The sequence below is a fragment of the Pagrus major genome, chromosome 5 (genome assembly GCF_040436345.1).
Source record: "Pagrus major chromosome 5, Pma_NU_1.0".
Taxonomy (NCBI): Eukaryota; Metazoa; Chordata; class Actinopteri; order Spariformes; family Sparidae; genus Pagrus; species Pagrus major.
The window spans coordinates 25,350,819-25,375,233 of NC_133219.1; the positions used below are offsets into that span (position 1 = coordinate 25,350,819).

At 41.5% G+C, this 24,415-nt stretch overlaps 1 protein-coding gene across 1 annotated transcript in view; it reads left to right on the plus strand.

The window, feature by feature from the left end:
• Positions 1-1,489: 1,489 nt before the first annotated feature.
• Positions 1,490-24,415, plus strand: part of LOC140995670 (myelin transcription factor 1-like protein) — a 33,510-nt gene continuing 10,584 nt past the window's right edge. Inside the window, exons 1-10 of the mRNA XM_073465749.1 lie at positions 1,490-1,982; positions 5,440-6,630; positions 9,910-10,044; positions 12,999-13,089; positions 14,405-14,512; positions 15,337-15,563; positions 16,076-16,362; positions 20,978-21,214; positions 23,145-23,266; positions 23,824-23,886. Coding sequence (XP_073321850.1) covers positions 1,490-1,982; positions 5,440-6,630; positions 9,910-10,044; positions 12,999-13,089; positions 14,405-14,512; positions 15,337-15,563; positions 16,076-16,362; positions 20,978-21,214; positions 23,145-23,266; positions 23,824-23,886 — 2,954 coding nt within the window. The remainder of the gene's footprint in view (positions 1,983-5,439; positions 6,631-9,909; positions 10,045-12,998; positions 13,090-14,404; positions 14,513-15,336; positions 15,564-16,075; positions 16,363-20,977; positions 21,215-23,144; positions 23,267-23,823; positions 23,887-24,415) is intronic.

The following is a 24,415-nucleotide window of genomic DNA, read 5'->3' on the forward strand; positions in this document are numbered from 1 at the left end:
AGTGGCATTTTAATGTGCTTTTGAGATGTTTAGTCACAAGCACTATTGATCACAGTGCCGTACCGCACACCCCCGCTCCCTCACTGTCCCACAGACCTTCGTGCTGCCCTGGGGGAGAGGTCTGGCTGTCAGGCAGGGAATGAGTTTCCATGTGGGCTTAGATTAATGCAATGAGGCCTCTGTTTGCGGGGGGTACAGGGGGTCAGACCATTAAGAAATCCCTGGACTGTGCAAGATTGAACCTGCCAGCTGACTGGACCCTGGCTGACTGATGGACGTCAGGGAGAGGGGGATGGATAGATATTACACTGTGGGACTCACTATATAACAACAGAAAAAGAGGAAACAGAAATCAGTTTGGAAGATTGTGATTCACCATCCTACAATATCACCTCACCATTGCCATGATCCTTTTCTATAGCAACTCCACCACAAAACCAGCACACATTGACTAACACCTACCATTTTCTTAGTCTCGCACACAGCCTTGTGCCATTCATTCACATCAGGTCTTACTCTAAGTAGCGTAGAGCCAGGGAAATGTCCAGAGGTTGTAAAAATAGGAGCCAGGGATATTTCACAGCTGAGTGAACATGCCCAAAGCGTGTTTAGCTCTCTTACACTCCAGCCTGGACAGGGGGTTTATTTGATGGCCAAAACACTCAGCAGAACTCATCATAATTCTGACTGTGTGGGTGCCTTTGTTCAAATGTGCCAAATGTTTGCACACAGCCACACGCATACACAAACTCATACATAAATGTACAAACAGTAGCACTCATTCTAAAGTCACACTCATGCAGCTTACTTTGGGGGGGCAGGTAGCAGTTCGGGGCTCTCAGAGGTTTGATGAGCGAAATGGATTAAACCCCTGTGATCAATAGCCTGAGCGAATACACAGATTATCAGATTAGGATCTGTCCCCCTGCTGCCTAGGGGAGCCAGAGAATACATTAAAATCTGAGGTGCCTTGGCAAGATTCAATTAATCAGGCTGCAGGTTGTCTCTTACAGTCAATTCCAGACAAGCAGTTGTGTTTTGCTGCACTTGGTTCACATCAGAACAAGGGCATACCAGTCTGGAACAAAGTGTTTGCAGAGCATGCACAGTGATTTTCTTTTGCCTGAAGAACAAATTGATGCTACCTGAATATAAATGAAACTGAAAATAAACTTAATCTTCTGCTTTGTTTGCTTCAAAGATAGAGATTTCATCTATTTGTATCTTTTTTCTGGAAGAAATAGAGCATTTAATATTATTGCTCAATAGTTAATGATTACATATCTAATTATGTTGGTTAAGCAAAGTTTAATATATCTCCCAGCAGACGAACTTAAGGTGTGTGTGTGTGTGTGTGGGGGGGGGGGGTTCCATTGCTGTTTTGTGCTTGTATTCTTTCCAAATGTAGTTTGTAAAGCACAACACCTTAACACAGAATCCTGACTGCAAATGAACATTAGCACTTCTGGCCAGGTGAGGCTAACAGCTAATGGCTGCCCTCTTATCTCCCCTCTGCAGTGTGTACGGCTGCCCTCTGGCCAAGAAGAGAAAGAGTCTAGACAGACAAACCCTGGAAACGTCCCCTAAGAGGAGCACCTACCTAGGTGACATGAACAACTCCACCATGGAGGATTGCTACGAGACAGACGGAACAGAAGAGATGGACAACAGGGAGGAAGAGGAGGAGGAAGGAACAGTAGAGGAGGAAGAGGAAGAGGGAGAAGTGGAGGAGGAAGAGGAGGAGATGGAAGGCTACATGGACTACAACATAGAGCAAATGGAGCATGAAGATGGGGAGATGGAGAGAGGGGACGGAGAGGGTGAGGAAGAGGAGGAAGAAGAGGAGGTAGAGGTGGAGCAAGAAGAGGAGGAAGAGGTCTATGAGGAGAGAGTGCAGGAAGCAGATGAAGAGGAGGAAGCGTTAGAAGAGGTGGACTTTGACGAGGGAGAGGAGGAGGAAGGAGAGCAGAGTCAAGGGCAAGGTGAGATTGCTTTCTCATCATTGAAACACATTGGATAGATGTCTCAAATACACCAAATGCACTAGAACAACCTTATAGAATTTTAAAGGAATAGTCCAACATTTCAGGAACAAATTTGGCTTTGAGTTGGATGAGAAGATATGTTGCACTCTAATGTGTATATGGTCAATTTTAGGGCTACAGTCAGCCCTCTTAGCACAAAGACTGGGAACAAGGGAAAAAGCTTGCCTGGCTCTGTCCAAAGGTAGAAAGATCCACTTAAAGATACAGTACTCCTAAATCTCAGTAACATGTGATATCTTGTTTGATTATTTATATGAAGACAAAAATGCCAATTTTCCATTTTAATGGGGTTATCTTTGCTCAGTTGCCACTTATCAGGTAACCAGTAAACACTCCAGCAAGTCACTGTGCCCAATAGAAGTAGTCTGGCATATAACCCCTGTAAAATGGCAAATTATTGTTTTTACACTTAGGTTTTTGTACTGATCAAACAAACCAGATCTAATGTTGTAATTAATGAAGGTGCTGCTGATAGTTGGAGTTTGTTATTTAGTTTAGTTTGTTATTTAGTTTAGTTTCATATTTACCCTACACACAGGAGAATAGTATCGAGCTTCCCATGTAACTTTCCACCAAAAAAACAAATTTACATATTTCCCTAAAATTCTAAACACTTCTAAACATTTCTATCTATTTTAAAATGTTGCCATTATTGTCAAGTACTGCATCTGCATATCTGTGGTTTATATTGTAATATCTGATCCAACCATCAGTGTTTGAACATCAGATGTTCAAACACTGATGGTGTTTTGCATTGGAATGAGATAAAAGACCTGAAACAACATACTTAGTCCAGCATGACTAAAGCCATACAATGTATTAATCCTGCAGTGATTGAATATTTCTTTTGTATAGTTTTTAGGCAATTCATTCATGAATTCATTTGTGCATTTTACTTGCATTATGCATAGTTATTTTCAAAGGCTTTACTACACTGCTAGTCTAAACCCACTAAAAGCTGGACGAGAGGTGCACTGGCGCTAAATTGTTAGCTACTTTCTTGATTTTTCATAGCGCTCTATTTCTTTAAAGTTATCTAAAGTGATATATGAAATTAGCAGGGTCTTCCTTTGCAATTATTTCCCACCCATTGAAATGTTTTAACCTTCTGCATAAGACCTTTGCCAGAAATATTAGATGCTATGTGGAGCTAAATCATATTAAATTGCTAAAACTGGAGCCATGATTATTTTTTTAGGACTATAAACAATCTAAATATTTTTAATAACAAAATAATGTTCAGTTGTTTGTCCCTTGACAAAATTAAATCTTAAGAATGTTAGAGTTGTTCAGAATCAAAGCATTATTTTAATCATGCCCATCTTTTTGTACACATGATACTGTACAAAATACATGGGTTACATCTAGTTTTGGGACTGGGATTGGAGAACCCCAATCCCTCAACGTGGCCAAGACCAGATTTGGCAGGTTTCTCTCCAGCAGATTCTGCATTACACCCCCGCATCACGATTGGATCTGACAGTGCCTTCAAGTCCAATTAAGAGTGAAGCTCTGAGAGAGAAGTGTGTTAACCCTGTTTGATGCGTAGCTCTACCCACACAAAGTGTTGATGTGGCATCTCAGCATCCATGCCTGTATTTTCTTGCAGAATGTGAAAACATCTGCTACAGACTGGTGTTCATTAGAGCCTACAGCCGAGGCCTTACCCTTAACATTGAGAAAGTGGACTGTTGCCGCTGTCTCTTCAGCCTGTCAAGGCTCTCTATTTCCATGGGTAGTAGCTGATTACCATGTCTTTTTGATAAGTGCAATGGACATGGTCACAGTACTTGTTGTTGTCACTGGAAGGTATTCACTTTCCCGATGAATTCTCCAAATTCTTCTAATCATTGAGCTCTTCAATTATTATGTGTGCTTTATTAGAACAGAAAGACCTAACAACATTAAAGTCTGCAGCATTTCCCCAAAGAAAAGCAGAAAAATCTTTCCTTATGCATCTTTATCATGCAATACTGGATGGTGGCTTGGCAGATTCTAGTCTCCTACATGTAATAGAGGTGACATTCTGGAGCTTCTCAGTGTTTCTCAGTGGCTTGCACATATGTGTAGCAAATCCATAGCCAATTCAGAGCAGGACAGTCTCTCTGTTCCCTCCTCTATCTGTTTTTTTCCCTTTTGTGTGCCTTGATTGCTCTTCAAATTGCGTTCCTGTGCCATGTTTCATGCCATCAAAAATTAAAACCCTGGTGCAGGAGGTTGCTGTAAGAAGCCTTCCACTGTCAAAATATGTGTCTGGTCAGTCGTGACTGTTTCCTCTTCCCACTCCAAAGCCTTCACCCCCAAAGCACTGATACTGTGTTACTCTAAGATTGGAGTGTGTGTAAGCATGTTTGTGTACAGTATGTACTAGGCATGAGTGAGGGAAAGTCAGTGTGAGTGTCTGTGTAGTCTATATGCAGTACAAGTATGTAGTTTGATATTATTCATATTTGTTTTTGAATGCATATTGTAATGTGTTAGCAACCTTCATATTTGTAATTTTGATCTGATGAGTCATTGTGTATATTGTGATTACAGACATGTCTTTGAACCTGGTGACATTTAGTGTTTCATCACTTGCAATTGCACTGTTGTAGTTACTACTAACTACTACTACTACTATTATTTTTTGTCTCTTCAATTTGGTTGGTTGGTTGGTTGGGGGGCGGGGGGGCAAATGTGACGCCAGTGTGAGCGATGTGCTCTTGGCGGCTCAGGGCGGAAATGTGAAAGGAGAGATTGGAAGTGCTCCAGGAGTGAGTGCTTGAAATTACTGACAGAAGAGGTTCAGTAACCTTTTGCAGCCTGTCAGAATCAATTAGGCAGTGAAAGGAATTCTAAAGATACTGATGATTGAAAGAAAAAGAACTTTAGCAAATGATGAATAGCTACTGAGTGTGGCAGATGGAACACTACATTATCTCTCAGATTTAAGACTCTCCTGTAAAAAAAAATTGCTATCTCTAACTCAAAGATTTCTCACAGTGTTTTGATTTACACTGCTGAATAATGAATAAAATGTTATCTCATTTGCAGCTATTTACAGAATTCTTTAGCAATACTGTTAATTATAAGACCTGTGAATATCATTTTCGAAAGACATCCAGGAAATAAGGCAAATATAACACTTGCTAAAGATATAGTCCCTGGTATCATTGATTCTCTTTTACTAGAGCATCTTTCTCTGGAACCTTCCCCAAACACTATATTTAACTTCCTGTGCTGATTCACAATTCAGAACACAAGCTGCTGTTAAGACTCTCAAAGTAAATTATTAGGGGAAGCAAAGAGTTCCTTATCCAATTTAGATGGACCAAGCCCAGAAATCTGATTTGCCAGTAAAACAGAATGACGGAAATTAAATTATAAGACATTTGTTCTTTCTTTCCAACAGAGGACGATCAGATGAGCAGTGGCCAGGGGGCTCAGGGCGATGGTAGAGGTGGTGGTGGTAATGCCACATCTGGCCAGCTGACGGAGAAGGACGACAACAACAATGATGAGTACGAGAACTACGATGAACTTGTGGCCAAGTCCCTCCTCAACCTGGGCAAAATCGCAGAAGACGCTGCGAACCGAGCCATGACGGAATCTGAGATGAACAGCAACTCGTCCAACAGCGCTGAGGAAGAAGAGGAGGAGGAGGACGAGGAGGAGGAGGAGGAAGAGGAAGACGATGAAGAGGAGGAGGAGGAGGAAGAAGAAGAAGAAGAAGAAGAAGAGGAGGAAGAGGAGGAGGAAGAAGAGGGGGAAGGGGATGAAACACAGAAGGGTGATCTGAGTTTGGACATTGACAGTGATGTCGTTCGGGAGACGGTGGACTCCCTGAAACTGCTGGCCCAAGGTCATGGTGCAGTAGTGGTTGACAATTTAGATGGACAGGAGTTTGGGGATGGTACAGCTCAGAATGGGGGTGAGAATGACTGTACTCACAATGGTGGAAATGCACACAATGGTGGTAACGGACAAGTTAAGACAACTAGTAATGGACAAATAGAAAACAGTGATGAGGAAGTGTGTTTAAGCAGTCTGGAGTGCCTACGGAACCAGTGCTTTGACCTGGCTCGGAAACTAAGTGAAACAAAGTCCGCTGACCGAAATGGGCCATCCCAGCAAATTCATTTTTCATGTGGGGATCCCAATCAGCAGTCCCAGCATCACAGCTATGGGGATTTCAGCCACAGCCAAGATGACAGGCGGATGCTTGATAGGAATTATTCTGACATGGACAATCTCATGAAGCTTGAGGAACAGCTGAGCCCACGCTCCAAGGCCTTCTCCAGTTGTGCACAGGACGACAGATATCACTCTATCCACCGGGACTTTGATGAGGACACAGCCTCTGTGACATCAGACCGATCAGAAGAAGTGTTTGACATGACAAAGGGTAACCTCTCCCTGTTGGAGAAGGCCATTGCACTAGAGTCAGAACGTGCTAAGGCAATGCGGGATAAGATGGCAGCTGAGGCTGCCAGGAGAGACGGGGTGAGGTATAACCATGACGACCACAGCCAGAGGCATGGTTACGGTGTTGAGCGTAAAGCCCGGCTACCTGATGGTATGAAGAAGCCTTTCTACCATAAAGGTGAGTGGCTCTTTCAAACATGGACATGCTCAGATGCACACCAAGGATCCATTGGAAACCATATCTACACAAGTGTAGACATGTTTACCTCATTTAACAAGCTCAGGTAAAATGTTTGTCTGCCACTGTTTGGCTCTATATTCTATCTATCCTGTACTGGAGACTAGACAGCCCACATGCATTCTGGGAACTTCACTATAACCCCAGGACAAGCTTTTTCAGCCAATTTGGAAATCTCGCATCTCGGTAGCAGCGGGAGCAGCAGCAGCAGCTTATGTTGTTAAAATAGGCCAGCATGGAAACATCAGAGGGTAGGCTTGTCAGGCATAAGTAATGGCAATCTGCACGGACTGTTTGGACCGCAAATCTCATCCCTTCGATGCAGCTTGGGGTAAAGCTGCCTATTTTTAAACCTGCACAAGCACTTGGGAGTGGAAGCTACAAAACAGAGACCCTCTGTCTTTAGAAAGGCTTCATTCTGTAGGGTACAAAGAAGCTTTTTACGTTTTTCATGACGCTTGTGACCTACTGTTCAGGTTGATACTTATTGATACATTACATTACAGAAAGACAAACACATATAAATGGATACATAGCACAAAGACTGCAGTATTCCATCAGTGGTAATTGTTATACAGTGTACAGAATATGCTTACATACGTGAGAGTAGAGTAGCAGTCTTACAGGTACTACAGTGGCATTTACAGTGGTCTGATTTCATCTTCCTTATTTGACTCCTCATCAGATCCTTTAGTGCAACAATATTCAGACTTTGTTAGGTTAAATTATTTCCTCCTATAAGGAAGGTATCGGATGAGGCCAACAAATAAGAGCATGCTAATTCACAGCAGGGTGATATCACACCTTAAATGCCACACAACTCACAGCAGGTATATATTGCGACTTAAATGCCACACAAATGTTAATTTCAAGAGCCTTCAATGGCCCCTGTGTCTGACTAATGTTGGAATAATGAGAGGACATGAGACAGTTGCGTCATGATAACATCTTTCCTTCAGGCAAGATAGTAGCAGACACTCGTTGACCAGGGTTCCTGTGTGATTCATAAAACAGAGCATAGTGAGGGAGGGGGAATGGGGGATGGGGGGTTCAGAGAAGAGCCCAGCTCCGAAGAGAAGCACAAGGCTAAGATGAAAATTGAACAGTATCAGAATGACCAATAACGAACGACAGGCCCACTGACTGTACATTAATTATCCAGAGATGGTATGGTAATGGAGGCCATTTGCTATGCAAAGCACAGACCGTCCCCAGCCACAATCAATATCCCCTGCTTTCTAATATGCCTTTCACTTGGCTCCTCTGCAATGGAAGCGTGACAGACAAAATGCACAGGCATCATGTATGTGTACGTGTGCGCTCGTGCATGCATGTGTGTGGAAATGAAGAATTATTTACAACTTACTGTTCAAGCACAAAGTCAGTGTAATAATGTGCCCCAAAATAATTAATTTTAATGAAAAGCCACATTTAACATGCAGACCAAGTTCTTTATCAACATGAAATTTCCCCGCCTTGACTGCACTGTTGCTAACAGAAGAGCCAGACATGACATCGCAATATTGAACCAAACTCATATACTTCTAACGTGACATAGATAGATGACAGCCACAGTGGATAATGAGGTCCTTTTATCTGATGAATGAGACAAGGGATTTCATTTGGTGACCAATTGTAAATGGATGAGTTGGTGTGCTCCATCCCACCTCTCAAATTTGTCCTTTCTCAACCCTTCTACCCCTTCAGTTGATTATTCGTTTTATTGCTCTTATTCCACAACCTCTGTTTCATTTTGGTTTGTCAGTAAGTGCCTTAAATGGAGATACTAAGTTGCGCAGGCCTGTAAATTTTAAACAGTGGTCTGTCTTTCTATGGCATGAGATAATAGCCACTCCCTTTTCCCTTTTTCCTGCTTTGCTAATCTTGCTTCAGATATTCAGATAAAGGTTTCTGTTACTCAAATGGATCCAAATTGATTGTACAATCTGAACACTATGCTCCTGTAACTCTGCTATGAAAAGATATTATACAAAACTATTATTAATTTGTAAATGTTCCTAATTTTCATTGCAAGTGGTAATGTCAACTGCATCAACAAGAGCCATTGCATGTTGATTGTAAGAAGAATCCTTGACCTTCTTTGAGAGTCAGAGTGTTTTAAAGGTGAATGGTTACATCTGCAGAAACGATGCCAGTTGGCTTGACAGTGCTGCTTTTTGGGGGTAACTATATCTGATCTGGGTTTCCGAGAAACAGAAGAACCAGATTTTGGGAAGAGAAAGACAATCCCATCCGGTGTGTGTGTGTGTGTGTGTGTGTGTGTGCATGCGCGCATGCTTTTTGAACCATCAGTGTCACACTCACCTTAATGAAGGAAAGTATGAAAAATTCTTAATTGGAACTAAACTGAAAGATGAAATTTTTTTGTTGAAGGTCAACGACACAAGAGTTGCATTGTTTCACAAATTTACAATTTCATTACAGTGAACAAACATCATGACCAAACAATCTGTCATCAAGCCAGTTATTGAGTCTTTGTCCTTGTCAATCTTCACTGCATTTCTTCAAATAAGCACAGCAATACATAATGGACTATGAATAAAAAATAAAATCCACTAAAAATTCAAATGTTTTTGGTTGCAGTAGTCAAGGGCCTAAATTTGGTTACAAAAGTGGGTTCTTCAACTAAAACTGTTTCCTGGATTTTACATATTTTTATCAATCTAGAAAATAGCACATAATCATGATTTGTATTTTAACATTATGTTCAGACTTACAACTTCACTACGGCCTAACCGATACTCGATTTTTGGGGCCGATGCCAATACAGATATTAGGAAGTTACAAAATGCAGATATCAATATATTGGCCGACATACACACATTTTTGGCAATGATCCTTTAAATGTTGTTATCATACACTTGTGACAAAGATATCAAACAGAGTAAACTTCACTGGGAAATTAATGATTACAGATTATCCCAAGCATGTTTTTCTGCATTATAATTTCTAAAAAAGTTTTTGTATCGGCGCATTGGACAACTGATCTGCTGATACTGATACCAGATACTAATACTAACCCAGCCAATAATTTCTGCAAAATGATATCAGCCAGGCTCTAATGTTCATCCAATAGAGTTATGTTATAGTTATAATTATAGTTATGTGGCTGACATAGTGCCAGCCCCACCTGTGCTATTTGGTGCAGTCCACCATTTTGTTATATGTGATGATCTTATTATGATTTTCTGGTAACAGATGCTTCACGTGCAGACAAGAAGGAGAGTCGGTGTCCGACACCAGGCTGTGACGGCACGGGTCATGTGACAGGCCTGTACCCCCACCATCGGAGCCTCTCCGGCTGTCCACACAAAGACAGGGTGCCACCAGAAAGTAAGCACTTCAGTCACACACCAGGCAAACACCGGTTTGGCTTATTTACCCAACCTATGGCCTTCATGTTCTTTGATGTTCAGGAATCGGCATGTTTCCCGTAAACAATACTGTGTCTAGCTTGTTTGGTGTGCTGTGTACTTGCTGTCACGACTGGACTGTGTTTGATATTTGAGCGGGGGGTACAGTGAGGGGTCACTTTGGTTGCAGCTGCACTCCTCTTGTGACCTTATGCATGGGGCCATGGTTTTGCTTGCTGATTGCCTGCCTAGTGTGCCGTGGTGATGAGATGGGAAATAAGACCTTGGTGAATAGTGGCCATGCAGCGATTGGTGGAATGGTCAAAAGCTGTCAATCAGTGATTTATTTGAGTGCATGAGACTATTGACTGACAGGGATTATAAGCATGCGATAATCCCATCAATTGTTGTTGCTTTTATCATTGTAGGGTAAATAATGGCAGCATGCTTCTTCGCAGCATGTTTTACTGACTGTGAGACTGATAAGAAAAGGTGAAATATCATGCTGTTATATTTCATTAATCTGTTTAGCTTTTTAATGTTAATTGAGTCTTAACATTTCATTTTTCACAAAACTTGAAAATGTTCACAGACCTTGATAACACTGAGCAAGGTTCAGTCATCCATGCCTTAAACCCCATTCATTTATTTGTATTCCTAAATTATGTTCTGTTGAATTGAAAGGCAGTGTCATATCTCTAAGCCACAGATCAAGTGAAGTGGCAATAGTGAGTTTTCCCTTTAAAGATTTCACCCCAGTTATTTAGTCTCATTCACCTTGTGCAAACTTCTCTATAAAAGCCCCTTTGCACGTTTCATTAACCGCTGTGTGAAAATCAAGTTATGATCTGCCATGATCCACACTGCAATCAAAATAAAAGAGGGCCTTAATAATGGCAAAGAAATTAGTTACCATGAAACCCAGGCTTGTAAAGACTAGCAGTGTCACAGATACATTTTGTTCTGCGGAGCGCCACTCACACAAAGGTCCCTAATCTGAGCTGTACCCTCCTCCCAGAAATGTTAGATAACTCAGAGCAGTTGACCTTGACTGGGATCTAGAGCCCCAGAATGGAATTTGGCATGGGCTTGAATTGATTGTCACTGGAGATTTTGGAATATTATGTCTGTGTTCCTCATCCTATTCCTCACTTGTGTTCATCAGGCTGACTTGTTGTGCAGACGACACCACTAAAATGCTTCAGATCACAAGAAGTTATCTTTTTAATCAGAATCAGAATCAGAAATATTTTATTATCTCCTATGGGAAATTGTTTGTGTTACAGTTGCTCCCATTCAAAATTCAGAATATGCAGAAATAATAATAATAATAATAATAATAATAATAATAATAATAATAATAAGAATAATAATAATAATAATAATATCAATATCAACAAAAACAAAACAAAAATACAAGAAATATACATATATACAGAGCAATAATGCCACACTCAGAGCGAGGAATAGCGAGAAAATTAATCTCTGTGGCATCATCTTCAGTACTTCTTCCCTGACTTCAGAAGGATACTTGAGAGTGAAACACACATACACACAGTCTTGTTGCTGTAAAAAGGTGACCTGCTTTAGATGGCATGATTTATCGCTATTGGGTCTCTGCATTATCAGCCATGTAGCAGCCAGTCACAGGTTTCTGTTATATGACCTCAATATTCTCATGCAGTCTGAAACCTTGATCCACCACTTTAAAAGTAAAGATGGGTACATGTCATACCTGTAGCTGCCTGTGTGGAAGATTCAGCTATGGGCAAGTATCTCCCCTGTTAACACATTTGCTGTACTGAATGGACAATGTATTATTAATGCACTGGCTTCATTTAATTGGGAAATCACACAGTACAACCAGGCTGTTCCTTGGGAAATGTGAGAAATGATGATTAAATTATATCTCAAATTCATTAATTCCCGTTCCTGTAGCTCTTTTCTGTCAAATGCTAAAATATTTAATCAGCTCACATGGGAGTCTTTGTTTTGTCTTTAAAATGAATTACCTTTGTAACATACAAGGCATTTGGAGCCACATTGCTTCCTCATGTCATTCTTTTCCTCAGCATCCCTGTAGTTCTGTCAGTGCCCACTGAATCAGGCCAAGTGCTTTCTTTCCATTTTATCTGTGTCTTTGCAAAAGGGCAGGGCAAAACTGGGATATGCATAATGTATTGGCTTGTGGCATGTTGAGGTGGCAGGTTTGTCCAATTACCTGCACCGAACACCAATTAGTATGTACGGGAAGGAGGATGACGAGGGGTTAAAGTTTAAGGGGATGATAATGATGAAGCTGGTGCCGATGGGGTTTGGCCCTGCGCACAAGACAACCCTTTCCTGTGCCTGCGGTGCTCCGACGGCTCCTCTCGGACATCCATAGATCATTAATCTAATTGGCTGGTTGCTGAGGGGAACTGAGACAGTTATGGACTGTTTTAATGGTAAATGGTATTGAAGACTGCACTCTCTACCCTAACAACGTGCGGATGATAACAAAGCACACTCTATCAAGGAGCTGTATTCCATCTGTCTGCTTCTTCCATTGATTTCAAGGCTTGTGTTTTGCATGATTGCTAGCTGTTGGTTGCTCTACTCTCTGCATGCCCTAAATTTCCTTCCATTTCTCTCTCTCTTGCTGGCTTTGTCCTGTTAAACTTAAATGACATCTTTTTATTCATGACTGTCCCTATTCCATGAATACTAATTTGAAAGGGCTGGGTAAGTGGAAGCAATATGGTGGGAAACCTTGCCTGCCCTCTTAAACTAGTCTTCATTAAAATGAAGAAGAGGTCATTTGGGTTCACACAGGCTCATTTCTTAATGATGTTTATAATGCCAAGCTCCTCACACACTAATAGAGCTCATGCGTGATTGTAAGGGGCTCCTAACCTTCCCTGTCTTTCACTCCTGTCTCCTGTCTATATGAAGTTGTGGCTATGTATGAGAATGTTCTTAAGTGTCCTACGCCTGGCTGCACGGGACGCGGCCATGTCAATAGCAACAGAAACTCCCACAGAAGGTAAGCGACAGCCTGCCCATGTGAAACTGGCACTGTCCATGTTGCACCCTCCTTTTTTCACAGTGGGACTTTTTTTCTAATGAGCTACCTAAAATAATTTTGTCATCCTCAGTTTTTTTTCACATCATCTTTTCATTTAGTTATTGTTAAATCCATTCTCTTTGTCTTTCCAACACATTGTCTTTTGTGTGTGGATAAGTACAGTTGGTCTTATGATGTTGGGTAGAAAGAAATAATTAAAGTATAGTTCAGCTGCTTAACGATCCCACAGTTTAACTGAGACTGATTGGAATGCAGCAATTCACACCACAGCATAAATCATTTATCAGCTTGTGGTGAAAAATGGCATCTATCAGGTGCAGGTTTGGAGGGAGAAACTGAAATAGCAGGGCACTCCTGCCAGTGCTGTCAGACGGGGCGAGGTGACAGTGAAAGAAGAGTGTCACCCGCAGCAGATGCTCAGGGAGTCGGGCATAGCAGCAGCCATTAGCACCTTTCTGCCACTCAGCCAGGGTGACAGGAGAGGTGCAGACCTGGGTGGGCCAGAATGCCTCCATGCCGTGCTCAGTGACACGGCTGCAGTGCAAAATAGGCATGCACAGTAAACTTTCACTTTAACTAGAAAGAGCTGTTATAAACCTCCATACACTACCACACGCTTCCGAACCTGATACATACTATTACCCCTGCACACATTCAGGTACGTCTGATGACAGGTGCTCATGGACACAACTCTATACTGGCTTCAGGCCATTGTCAAAGCAAATTTTTTCAGCACCACCCGGTACACTACAGTTGACAGACTGGATGGAGAATAATAGGGGTTAAGGATAACAACATGAACTTTTGTCACATTTGGTCAGTTACTTGTCAGGAAAAAGTTTTACAGTTCTAAATTCTGTAGGTGTAGATCCCAAGTGTATGTGAGTGAGTGTGTGTCTTGTCAGCATGTGTTTAAAGGACACAAGATGCTGCAGCATGCATGTAAAAATGCACATTTGTCCATAAGGGAATATCTATTCTGAGAATTATTTCAAGCCACTCAACCAGAGACATGCAAGCCATCACCAATTTTGTTGTTATGAAAGTACTAAAAGTAAGTCAATACAGTCAGTTACTTTCAAACTGATAGACAATGGAATTGATTGGCTGACAAACAGAGGTGCACAAGCTTTCAGGCTGGCAGACTGGCTGACAAGTACTCTAACAAGCCAAACATCGTACAGCATGTGCATTCAATGTAACATTTTCACATATCAAAATGTGTCTCTGATGCATGTTTCACTATTCCACTGAAGTCACTTTCTCATTTCAGTCTGTCAGGATGTCCTATCGCTGCAGCTGAGAAGCTGGCCAAAGCCCAGGAGAAGCACCAGAGCTGTGATGGCTCCAAGTCCAACCAGGCCTCTGACCGAGTTTTAAGGTAGCATTCACTCTTCAGCTGTGGTCATTCCCTGAAAGGAAATGCAAATATAGATTCTATGCTAAGGTGTACTGACTGTAATAAAAAATAGGAGTACTCAGTCATGTTGGAATGTTTTGTTCTTTTTTCCCCAGCAATTTGTAAAGCTATTGAGATTTTATGTATCCCTTTTTTGTTTTATGTTTATGTTCTCCTGTCCACTGAGAATACTTTCAAGAAACGGCATGTTCATTTCTCTCCTCACTATTGAAGGCAAATCGCTTTATTAGATTTTAACAAAATTGTTCTCATTTATCACAGTAAAGGCAAGGCTTTTTGAATGAGAGTTTCTCTGATAGTCATGAAAATGCTATGATGAAAAGTCATAAGTAATTGTAAATTTTATATTTATATCTAACTGAACATCAACAGTGCAAGATATTACTTTAAATTTTTTTCTGGCCTTAGATCAGGGTTATAAATGCACATCAAATGATAAAAGCATATCAGAAGTGTGCAAGTATAATAAAAGGAATGCAGAAATTCAATTTAGTTTTTTATTGACTAGGGATGAAAAAATACAAGTGTTTATAGGGTTATTTTTGTAAAGCAGAGGAAGAAAACATCCATGCTATGGTGTATAAAAGGGAGGCCCTGCACCCTAAATCACCCCACCCTCCACCAGTATCATCCTCCATATTCTAAGCCTGGATTATTACCATAGCAGTCTGCCCCTTCCCTTGCATCTGCCCATTTATTAACCAAACCCCAAGTTCCCTCTCCTCCCCCTGGGCAATGTTGAGTGCCTCGGTCCAACTTCCACCCCCTCGTCATTTATTTTCCAGGCCTATGTGCTTTGTCAAACAACTGGACTATCCACAGTATGGTTACAAGAACAATGTTTCCACCAGCACGCCCCGCTCCAACCTGGCCAAGGAGCTGGAGAAGTACTCCAAGACCAGCTTTGACTACAGCAGCTTTGATGGCAGTAACAACCACCAAGTGTACGGGAAACGGGCCATCGCACCCAAAGTTCATGGACAAAGAGACACCTCCCCCAAAGGATATGACGGTAATACTTTACAGCAAGATAAAATTGGCTTTGTTTATTTCCACTGTACATTCCCATTACATTCCTTTCGCTTCTCCTATAGTGGATTTACTGTTTTATTTGTGTTCAAGATGTAGTCAACTCATAAATGAACACACAATTATTAGTTTTAAGCATAAACATTTTGGTTGACATAAGAATATTTTGTTGGGTCTTCTGATGTGGCAAATTATTTTAAATTTGGATAAGACTGTCAATTAAAATACCAAATCTATCAGACCAATAATGTTTTATTTTCAAGGCTGAATCTAAAAAGTATAAAAGTTTGACAGAGTCAATAATCTCCTTCTTTTTAACTTAGTTCAAGATCCTAAAATGTGAACAGTGTTTGACAAGTTTGCAGGTTTTAATTTAAACATACACTACATGAAAACACACATTCAATTAACATGTAAATCCATATCATACATAATTGTAAGTATTCATTGAAATGGATTAAGCCCTCTTTCGAATGTCTTTAATGTGTCCTGCAGCCAAACGTTACTGCAAAAACTCCAGCTCAGCCAGCAGCACCACCAGCACCTACGCTCCCAGCAGTAGCAGTAGCAGCCTGAGCTGTGGAGGTGGAGGAGGGGGCGCAGGAGGAGGCAGAGGGGGTGGGGGTAGCAGCGCCAGCAGCACCTGCAGCAAGAGCAGCTTTGACTACAGTCACGACATGGAGGCCGCCCACATGGCAGCCACGGCCATCCTCAACCTGTCCACGCGCTGCAGAGAACTGCCCCATGGCATGGGAAGGAAGCCCCAGGACCTGTGCTCGCAGGTAGGAGGGTTGATGAAAGATCATTTTATGTTGTACATTTTGTCAACAAAATGCTAATAAAACAAAAAACATTGAGATCAACAGGTCTCAATAATCACCCTCTTCTGGTGGGTTTTTGGTTTGGTTGAGCAGGGCACTCTTATTTTGTAAATGAAAGGATATTACAAACATTACCCAATTTGACACTGCAGCCTCACATGACTTTATATTCACTGCACCTTTGTCTCCTGCTGCTGTCACAAAAAATCCACTGACAGATCATCTCTGTGCATCCTTCATTATACTAATGCTGGCAGTGAAAACTGACAAAGATAGGGAGATTTCTGCTGCGCACACCACATGGATACATACACACACTCACACACACACATTCCATTAAAGATCCGGGGCTGTGTCTTACACTCAGAGCTCAGCAGGGCAGTTTTTTATTTTCCGTCTGGGGATCAGATAGGACGAAGCAACGTTTGACACGGCGTGAGCCTAGTGTGTCATTTCTGAGGAGATAAGGTGACCATGTTTCTGTATTATCTGAGCCCAGATGCTGAGCTGGAAAATGGGGACCAGAAAGAGAGCGCACAGCAGAGGGCTAATGCTGACTTAATGCTAATGTTGATGGCGGAGATTGTCAGAGAATGAGAACAAGGGTGATAGAATTGAAAATAAAGAAAGAGAGCAAAGAAAGCCTTTTTGGTGGGAGGCTTCTAAATGTCACAAGTGCAGAGGGAGAGGAGAGAAGAAAGAGTTACAGAAGAGGAGAAAGGTACTGAGGAATAAGAAGAGAGGGCAGAAGAAAGGAGGAGGAAAGGCTAAAAGCCAAAAGCAACGTACTTCCAAAGAAAAGTGGAACGGAATGAAGTTGGTGGGAACAAATGCCTGAAGCAGTCAGGACTTCCTCTGGTCCTACCTCATTTTATTGTCTGTCCTCCTCCTGCTTCTGGGCCAGACAAGCAGGATGCTCTCAGGGCAGGATGGGAAGACGGGAGACTTCAGAGGCTTTTTTTTTTTCTTCCTCTCCCTCTTTCATCTCAACACCTCACCTCGTGGCACACACTGTTCTTTTCTATGTCTGAATGAAACTTCACACACATCTATTCTCGCCTCCTTGTTTTTTCAGCCTGTCCATCCACCTGTTTCTCTTTCTCTCATTCTGCTGACTGAATTTCCTGGTCGCTGGATAGACTTAAATACTGAAATGAACTGTGTATTTATTGTCCTAAAGTCACTGGCCAAGTATTTAAGCAGTTAAAGAGAAATTCAGTTTTTTTGCATAAATTATTAATTTCACACCTACTACTCACTACAACTGAATACTATACCTAACATTTATGCAAATACATTTTCAAAGCATGCCATGCTATAGGTTTTTCATAAGTTGTTTCTACGTTCAGGCAGGATGTTCCACTCCAAATGCCACAGACCTAAAACTTACTCTCACATTCAGTGTCTGACATACACGTCATACAAATGCACACAGGTGTAACACACACAGAATATTATTTCTCGCTATAATGTGATCCTTTTCACTTTTACAACATAATTCATGTTATTATATTTCATTATTACTAGATACCAAATTATTCAAATTTTACAAAAACCTGTCTTGTGAAGCCAGTTTATGCTTGATCCTTTTTACTTGTTTTAACAACATATAGCACATACTAATTGATCACGTGTTTTAATGTGGTACACTTATTTGGAAATTATATCTGAAACCGCTTATCCCTTTCAGGGTCACAGGGGGTCTGGAGCCGATCCCAGCTGACATTGGGCGGCGGTGGGGTACAACGTGGATAAATTGCCAGTTCACCACAGGGACAAACAACCATTCACACTCACACCTCGCACCTACAGACAAATAAGAGTAACAGATTAACCTAACTCTTGCATATCTTTGGATTGCGGGAGGAAGCCGGAGTATGTGGCAGGAACCCACGCGTGCAGATCTCTCTCTCTCTCTCTATATATATATATATATATATAGAGAGAGAGAGAGAGAGAGAGAGAGATACAGTATATATATATATATATATATATATATATATATATATATATATATATATATATATATATATATCTTGATATAAGTAATAACAAGAAAAATGTCTTGTTAAAACTGGATAAATTGTAATAAGAAAATAACCTGAAACACATCTTGTTATAACTAGGAAGAATCATGTAAAAGGTATTGATGAAGGTTCATCCAGTCTAGTCATTCAGAGAATTACCATGTAAAAGGTATAACACTTATTCAATATAACCAGAAATTATACAGAATTCCTTTTAGTCAAGGTGGCAGCAAAATGCTGTCATATACTGCATGTTTCAAACACATAATCCACTTCCTATTCTAGTAGTTATAATGTAATGTCTTTTAAAGGATATTAAATATCAAAGCTTAGAACAAAGTACAAAGTTTTAATTCATCAGCTTTAGAGAAGCTGTATTTCCCTTAGCAATGCTGTTACAGGTTCCATGGGCATCCCAACGTTTTGCCAAAATAAGATCATCTTGTTATCTGCATACTATTAAACTGCACTCAAAGGCATTAAAAACCATCCATGAATGTTTGTTAGGTTGGAAAACCAGCGACATTTTTGAAAAAAGGAGCCATCCTTCTAAAGACTATGAAAAGGAGGAAGGATGGTGAGCACAGTGAGAGAGTGAAGAACATTCAAGCGAGGAAGACAGGACATGATGCTGCTTTTATTTTAGGACCTGAACTAGGTGGGCAGAAGTAATGTGGCGAGAATTAGCAAGTGACCTGTCACGCTGTGGCCCTATTTCTCCCACCATTTCCATGGCAACTGAGGTCAGGGGTTACTGCGGGGCAGAGTGAGAGGGGGTGGTCTCTAACGAAGGAGGTGGGCTGCATCCTCACACATCACCCTTAATTAATTGTTAATTCAATATGAAGGGGTGGGTCACATTAATTGGACGGTGACATATAATATGATGGCTGACAAGAAGAGGGCAGTCCGTTGAGCATATTCACAAGGACAATACGAGTCATGACAACACATGATGAGGCATGTGCCATTGGATCTATTCCTCAGCTGCTTGACCTTTATTTTACAGTGACTGTTATTGTTGCTCTTACTGTCCCTTCTTGTTTCCTACTCATCTTCTGCCTCCTCTCTCTTTTTCAAGCTCCTAGCCAAACATGCAAATTAACATTTAGTGGAGTTTTTAATACCAAGTGTGTCAGCCTTACAATGAACAGTCTTTGTGTTTAGCACCACTTTCATCTCTGTGTTTGTTTTGCATGACTCCCAACTTTTTTGTCGTACATTTTATTTTTCAGAGTGAGATATGATTCTACACAGACTAATGACCAAGCAGTAATGATGTTTTTGCCCTTTCTTCTACTATTTTTAAGTCCTTGGTCACAGCTCTTGCAGTAGCCATGCCCAGTCCCAAATCTATCACCCTGTGTGTTTGAGTCAATGTGCGTCACAGAGGTTTTGGCTTCAGACACCAGGAGAATCCACCCCTAGGGACACTGTCAGCTGGAATCAGCATTAGAGCAGGCTTTCCTTCTTATGAAAGGGAGTGAGGAGGATGAGGAAGAGAGGGGAGATGAGAAGAGGGAGTCAGAGAGAAGGATATTAATGACAGCAAGGACACAAACACATGCCTACCAAAACATAATCCTAATTGGAGTGGGTCTCTTTCGGTATGTGCCCGTTGTAGATTAAAGAAATGAATGCTACATGTGTGCATAGATACATAGATCGAAACATACACTCAAGAGGCAAAGTGAATGTTTTAAGTGAACAGTCAGTCTTGTTGGATGTGGTCCACTTTGTGCCAGAACACAGTATAGTTCTGCCTCTATTTTTGGGTTTTGCAGCAGTCTAGTTCCAGCCACTGCTGCTCATCACTGATCTCAACCCCACCCCTAACCCTAAGCCCCTGCCCTCCTGTGATGTCCACTCACATTAGTCTCACACAGCACACAGCACAAAGTCATGCACACACCCCCTTCTGCCTGCACAGAAAACAGTCAGACCATAGCGGGATGGAAGAAAAGAGAGAGGCAGAGAGAGATGGAGAAAAGGAGGGGTTCACAGAGGGATGCACTCGTCCTTGAGCACTGATCACCTCCTCTTCTTTTGACCTTCTTAGAGTGTAAGACTACTTTGTTACTGTAGACTGCAATAGTATAATGTTTCATCCTAGATAGACTAAAAACAAAAAAGGATTGGAATATTTTTTCAGGTATTTGAACTGCAGGTGTTCTTGATCCATCTTTCCAGACATCTAAAAAGTTCACAAGTGAAACACATCACTGGAAGACCAGAAAATACAAGCATTTTTCACGTACTTCTTTAGTATTCATCGTGTACTCAGCTACTGTTTTGCCCAGCTCTGATCCTAGACTATGAATATGTTTGACTGCTATTTAATCAGAAACTCTCTCCCTCTTTTATCCCTCTCTCTCCTTCCCTGCCTCCTTATGTTCTGTGCATCCTTTTACCCATCCTTATAATCATCTTACTAAAAACACACAACTCACCACACACACACTCATCTCTTCCACATATACTGTCCTGACCACGGTCCCCCGACACACACACATGCATGCACAACACCCACATCCACATGCATTTTCCAGAGTCCTGGTCTAGATGTTGACGAGAACGGTACATTGGACCTGAGTATGAGCAAGCGTCTGTGCAGCAGCGGCGGCGGTGGAGGGGACTCAGTGCTCACCCCCCTAGAGCCCATGTCCCCCCAGAGGCAAGCCGCCCTGCTCGGCTCCCGCTGCTATGGCATGGGGGATGCCGCTGACTGCTGGGACCTGCCTGTAGACTACACCAAGATCAAACACATAGATGAGGACGAGAAAGAGGTAAAGGAGAAAATGACAAGGACAATGTTGAAAACTTACTTGACCGCTAATGTCTGGTTGCTGCTAGATAAATTAGATATTATATATCATTTTTTCAGGAGGGAGGGTACATGAATTCGCAAACATAATCATTTATGTTTCAAATATAAAAGAAGGTGCCTGTAAAGGTTGATTCACTTTAAAAAGATTAATCAAACTGTGCTATATGAAGCAGAATACCACATCAGTGTTTTTCATAAAAACATTTTGTTTTTGATAGCTAAACCTGAAATGCTGCTCTATTCTATGCCTGAGAATGCTGCATCCCATATTCAGTTTCCTTGAAGATGGTCATGATGATACTATGATTGTGATTAAAATGATGACAAGTGATGAAGAGAAGAATAGCAGAGAGAGATTACAAACAAATGACAGACAGTTGTGATGATGATGACGATAATGATATAATTATAAAGCAGTAGTATACGACAGTTTGCTGTTTTGGAAACTGATAGATAGCACAGTTGGCATGCATCACTTTTACTGTCTATTCAATGTGTCTCTGCCCAAATTATTTCCCTCCAAGCCATTGATTCAACACAGTGTCTCCAAGTCAAACATTTGCATTGCTGTCTGATTGTCTTCTAGGTTTCTTTCCTCCATGTCTGACTCACTGATACATGTTGAATCATTAGAAAGTCATATTAGGGATTTTTGAGGGAAACCTAATGAATCTGCATGTTAATTGATGTCAGCGTTGCCATGCACAGAGGTATCTGCTCTGTTTGTATCATGCTCCCTGCGTGCTGGCTTTCTGTTTTTACATTTCGCTCTCTTCCAAAATGAATTATGCAAAGTAGCACCTTGGGAGGGAATCGGAATAGCTCATCTCATCAAAGAACTGCTGGAAATCAATGCACCACTGCTGGGTGTGCCTGTCAGTGTGTACAGGCGCATGCATGTATAGTACATGTGCCTCTGTTGGTGTGCATGAGATGTGAATTTCATGAGTGTGTGTGTCTGTACCCACGTCTCTTTGGGAGTGTGTCTGCATGTATATGCGAGTTCCATCCCTAGCCTACTTTCTGCTCTGCGTCACTGCATGTATGCATGTGTCGTTCTCCTTCCTGTCTGCCTCTCAGCCTGCGCTCCCCTTAATTGGAGAAGCTCGCTGGCTGACCCAGCGTCATACACTCCAAGACAGCTTGAGCACTGGATAATTTGGGCTGTATCTGGACCTGTCTCTTTATGGGCATTACTGTACGTACACTGCCAGCATGGAAGAAAGGAAAGCGTATTTGCATCAACAGCCGTCGTGCCCTGGCTGCATGCACTGCAGACAAAGCATAGCCCCAAATAACACAGCCAGCAGCAGTGTGACACTACACCACAGTGCCATCTACTGACTGACTGCTGCATTACAAGAACAGAACTAGCCAACTCCCTGAATGTTCTGAACTCACTCAAATTCTTAAAAGAATGCTCTGTGAACATGTGCATACCCATAATACACACACAGACACACACACTGTTCATCTGGCACTGGGTCATTATTTCCTCATTGGGATTCTATTTTCTAGCTCTGTTAGACTGACAGGTGATGCGCAATAGTCACACAGGTTCAACCATATTTAAATCGACAAGACTATGGTCTGACAGGTGTGCATGTGGTGTTTGTATGAATGTGTGTGGAAAAAACAACAAAGAGATAAGAAAGGTGTAATGAAAAGAAAATAAGAGTTTTCATCATCTGGCATTTAATTAATAAAATATATTTTAACAGTCAGATTTCTGATTACATTGTATAATAATTAATAATAATAAATAATAAATAATGATGGAGTGTGATACAAAAAGCCCTCTTCATCTTTCTTTTCCCATTTCTCCTTCTGTCTTCCTCCTCCCATTCATCTCTTCTTCCTCTCTTCACTCTGTTCCCACCCAATCTCAGCAGGATGACCTCGATCCCTTCCATGACCTGCTGGAAGACCGCTCCTACACCACAGATGTTAACATTCCCAGCCCCAAGCCTAAGTATGTCCAGTGCAAAGAGAGTAAGAAGGACCTGATAACGTAAGAGCCCTCCTTCTGTTCCCAACGTCCCTGTGTTCCTCCTATCCACCTGACCCCACTTGATTCTCCCCACTCATGCTCTGCTCCACCACCCCCCCCCCCCCCCCCCAACCCCCCACCCCCACCCCCATCGTATTTCTTGTTTTTGTCGCCATCCCTGTCTTTGCTCCAGTTACCCTCAGAGACCCACTGCTCTCTCTCTCTCTCCCTCCTCATCCTGTGCTGCTGGCTTGCTATATGACTTTTGGTTAATAGCATTAGCCATTTGTCCACACTGATCTTAGAACTGGTAGCTCCTACTGATGCCTTCAGTGTAATTGACTTCTTTTGATATGCTTTATCTTTATAAGACACAACACCAGCTGTCAGTATCGTGCTCTATCGAGTGTAGCTGATCTCAGCAACTGCTATCTACATTACAGACAGTGAAGCTAAACTGGAAACAATGAAATCCAACAATTAAAAAAAAAAACAGAAACAACCCCTTTTTCTGTAATTTTCACATTTTCGTCTCCTTCCCTTTGGGCTTATAAATCTGTCTATTTTTCCGGTGGCAGATGTCCCACACCGGGGTGTGATGGAAGTGGTCACATGACAAGCAATTTCGCCTCACATCAAAGGTGTGACTTTCTTTTCTCCTGGTGGATTCTAAGTCTATTTCACTTTATTGTTTTCAGCTTACCTCGAATATACTGTCAAACACCTGTAGGAAGAATGTATCTCTCTTATTTGTTGGCCCTTTGACTATTGGCAACATGACATCCTATACAAGAATATCATGAAGTAAGGAAAGACTAAATTAATTAAGAAATTGGATACATGCTAAACCCTGGGATAAATTATTTTCTCAATAGGCCGTGTATAAAGCCTTATAAGCTGGTGTTAGTCAGTCCACTGGCCATTTCCACAGTGCAATGTAGACTAAGCATTTACTATTCAGGGCAGAAGACTCAAGCATAATTGCATAACTGTTGCAGTGTGAGGTGAGTCTGCAAGGACTGAATTATATCAGTCAGGGGGCTGATACGGCTGCACGTACATGGGTTTTCCGCTGTACAAGCTCAGGATTCCGACTAAGTTGTCATCTTTGAAAACAACTTCCAATACACTATTTTTTATTCAGTCCTAATTAAATATAGAGCAGAGCTG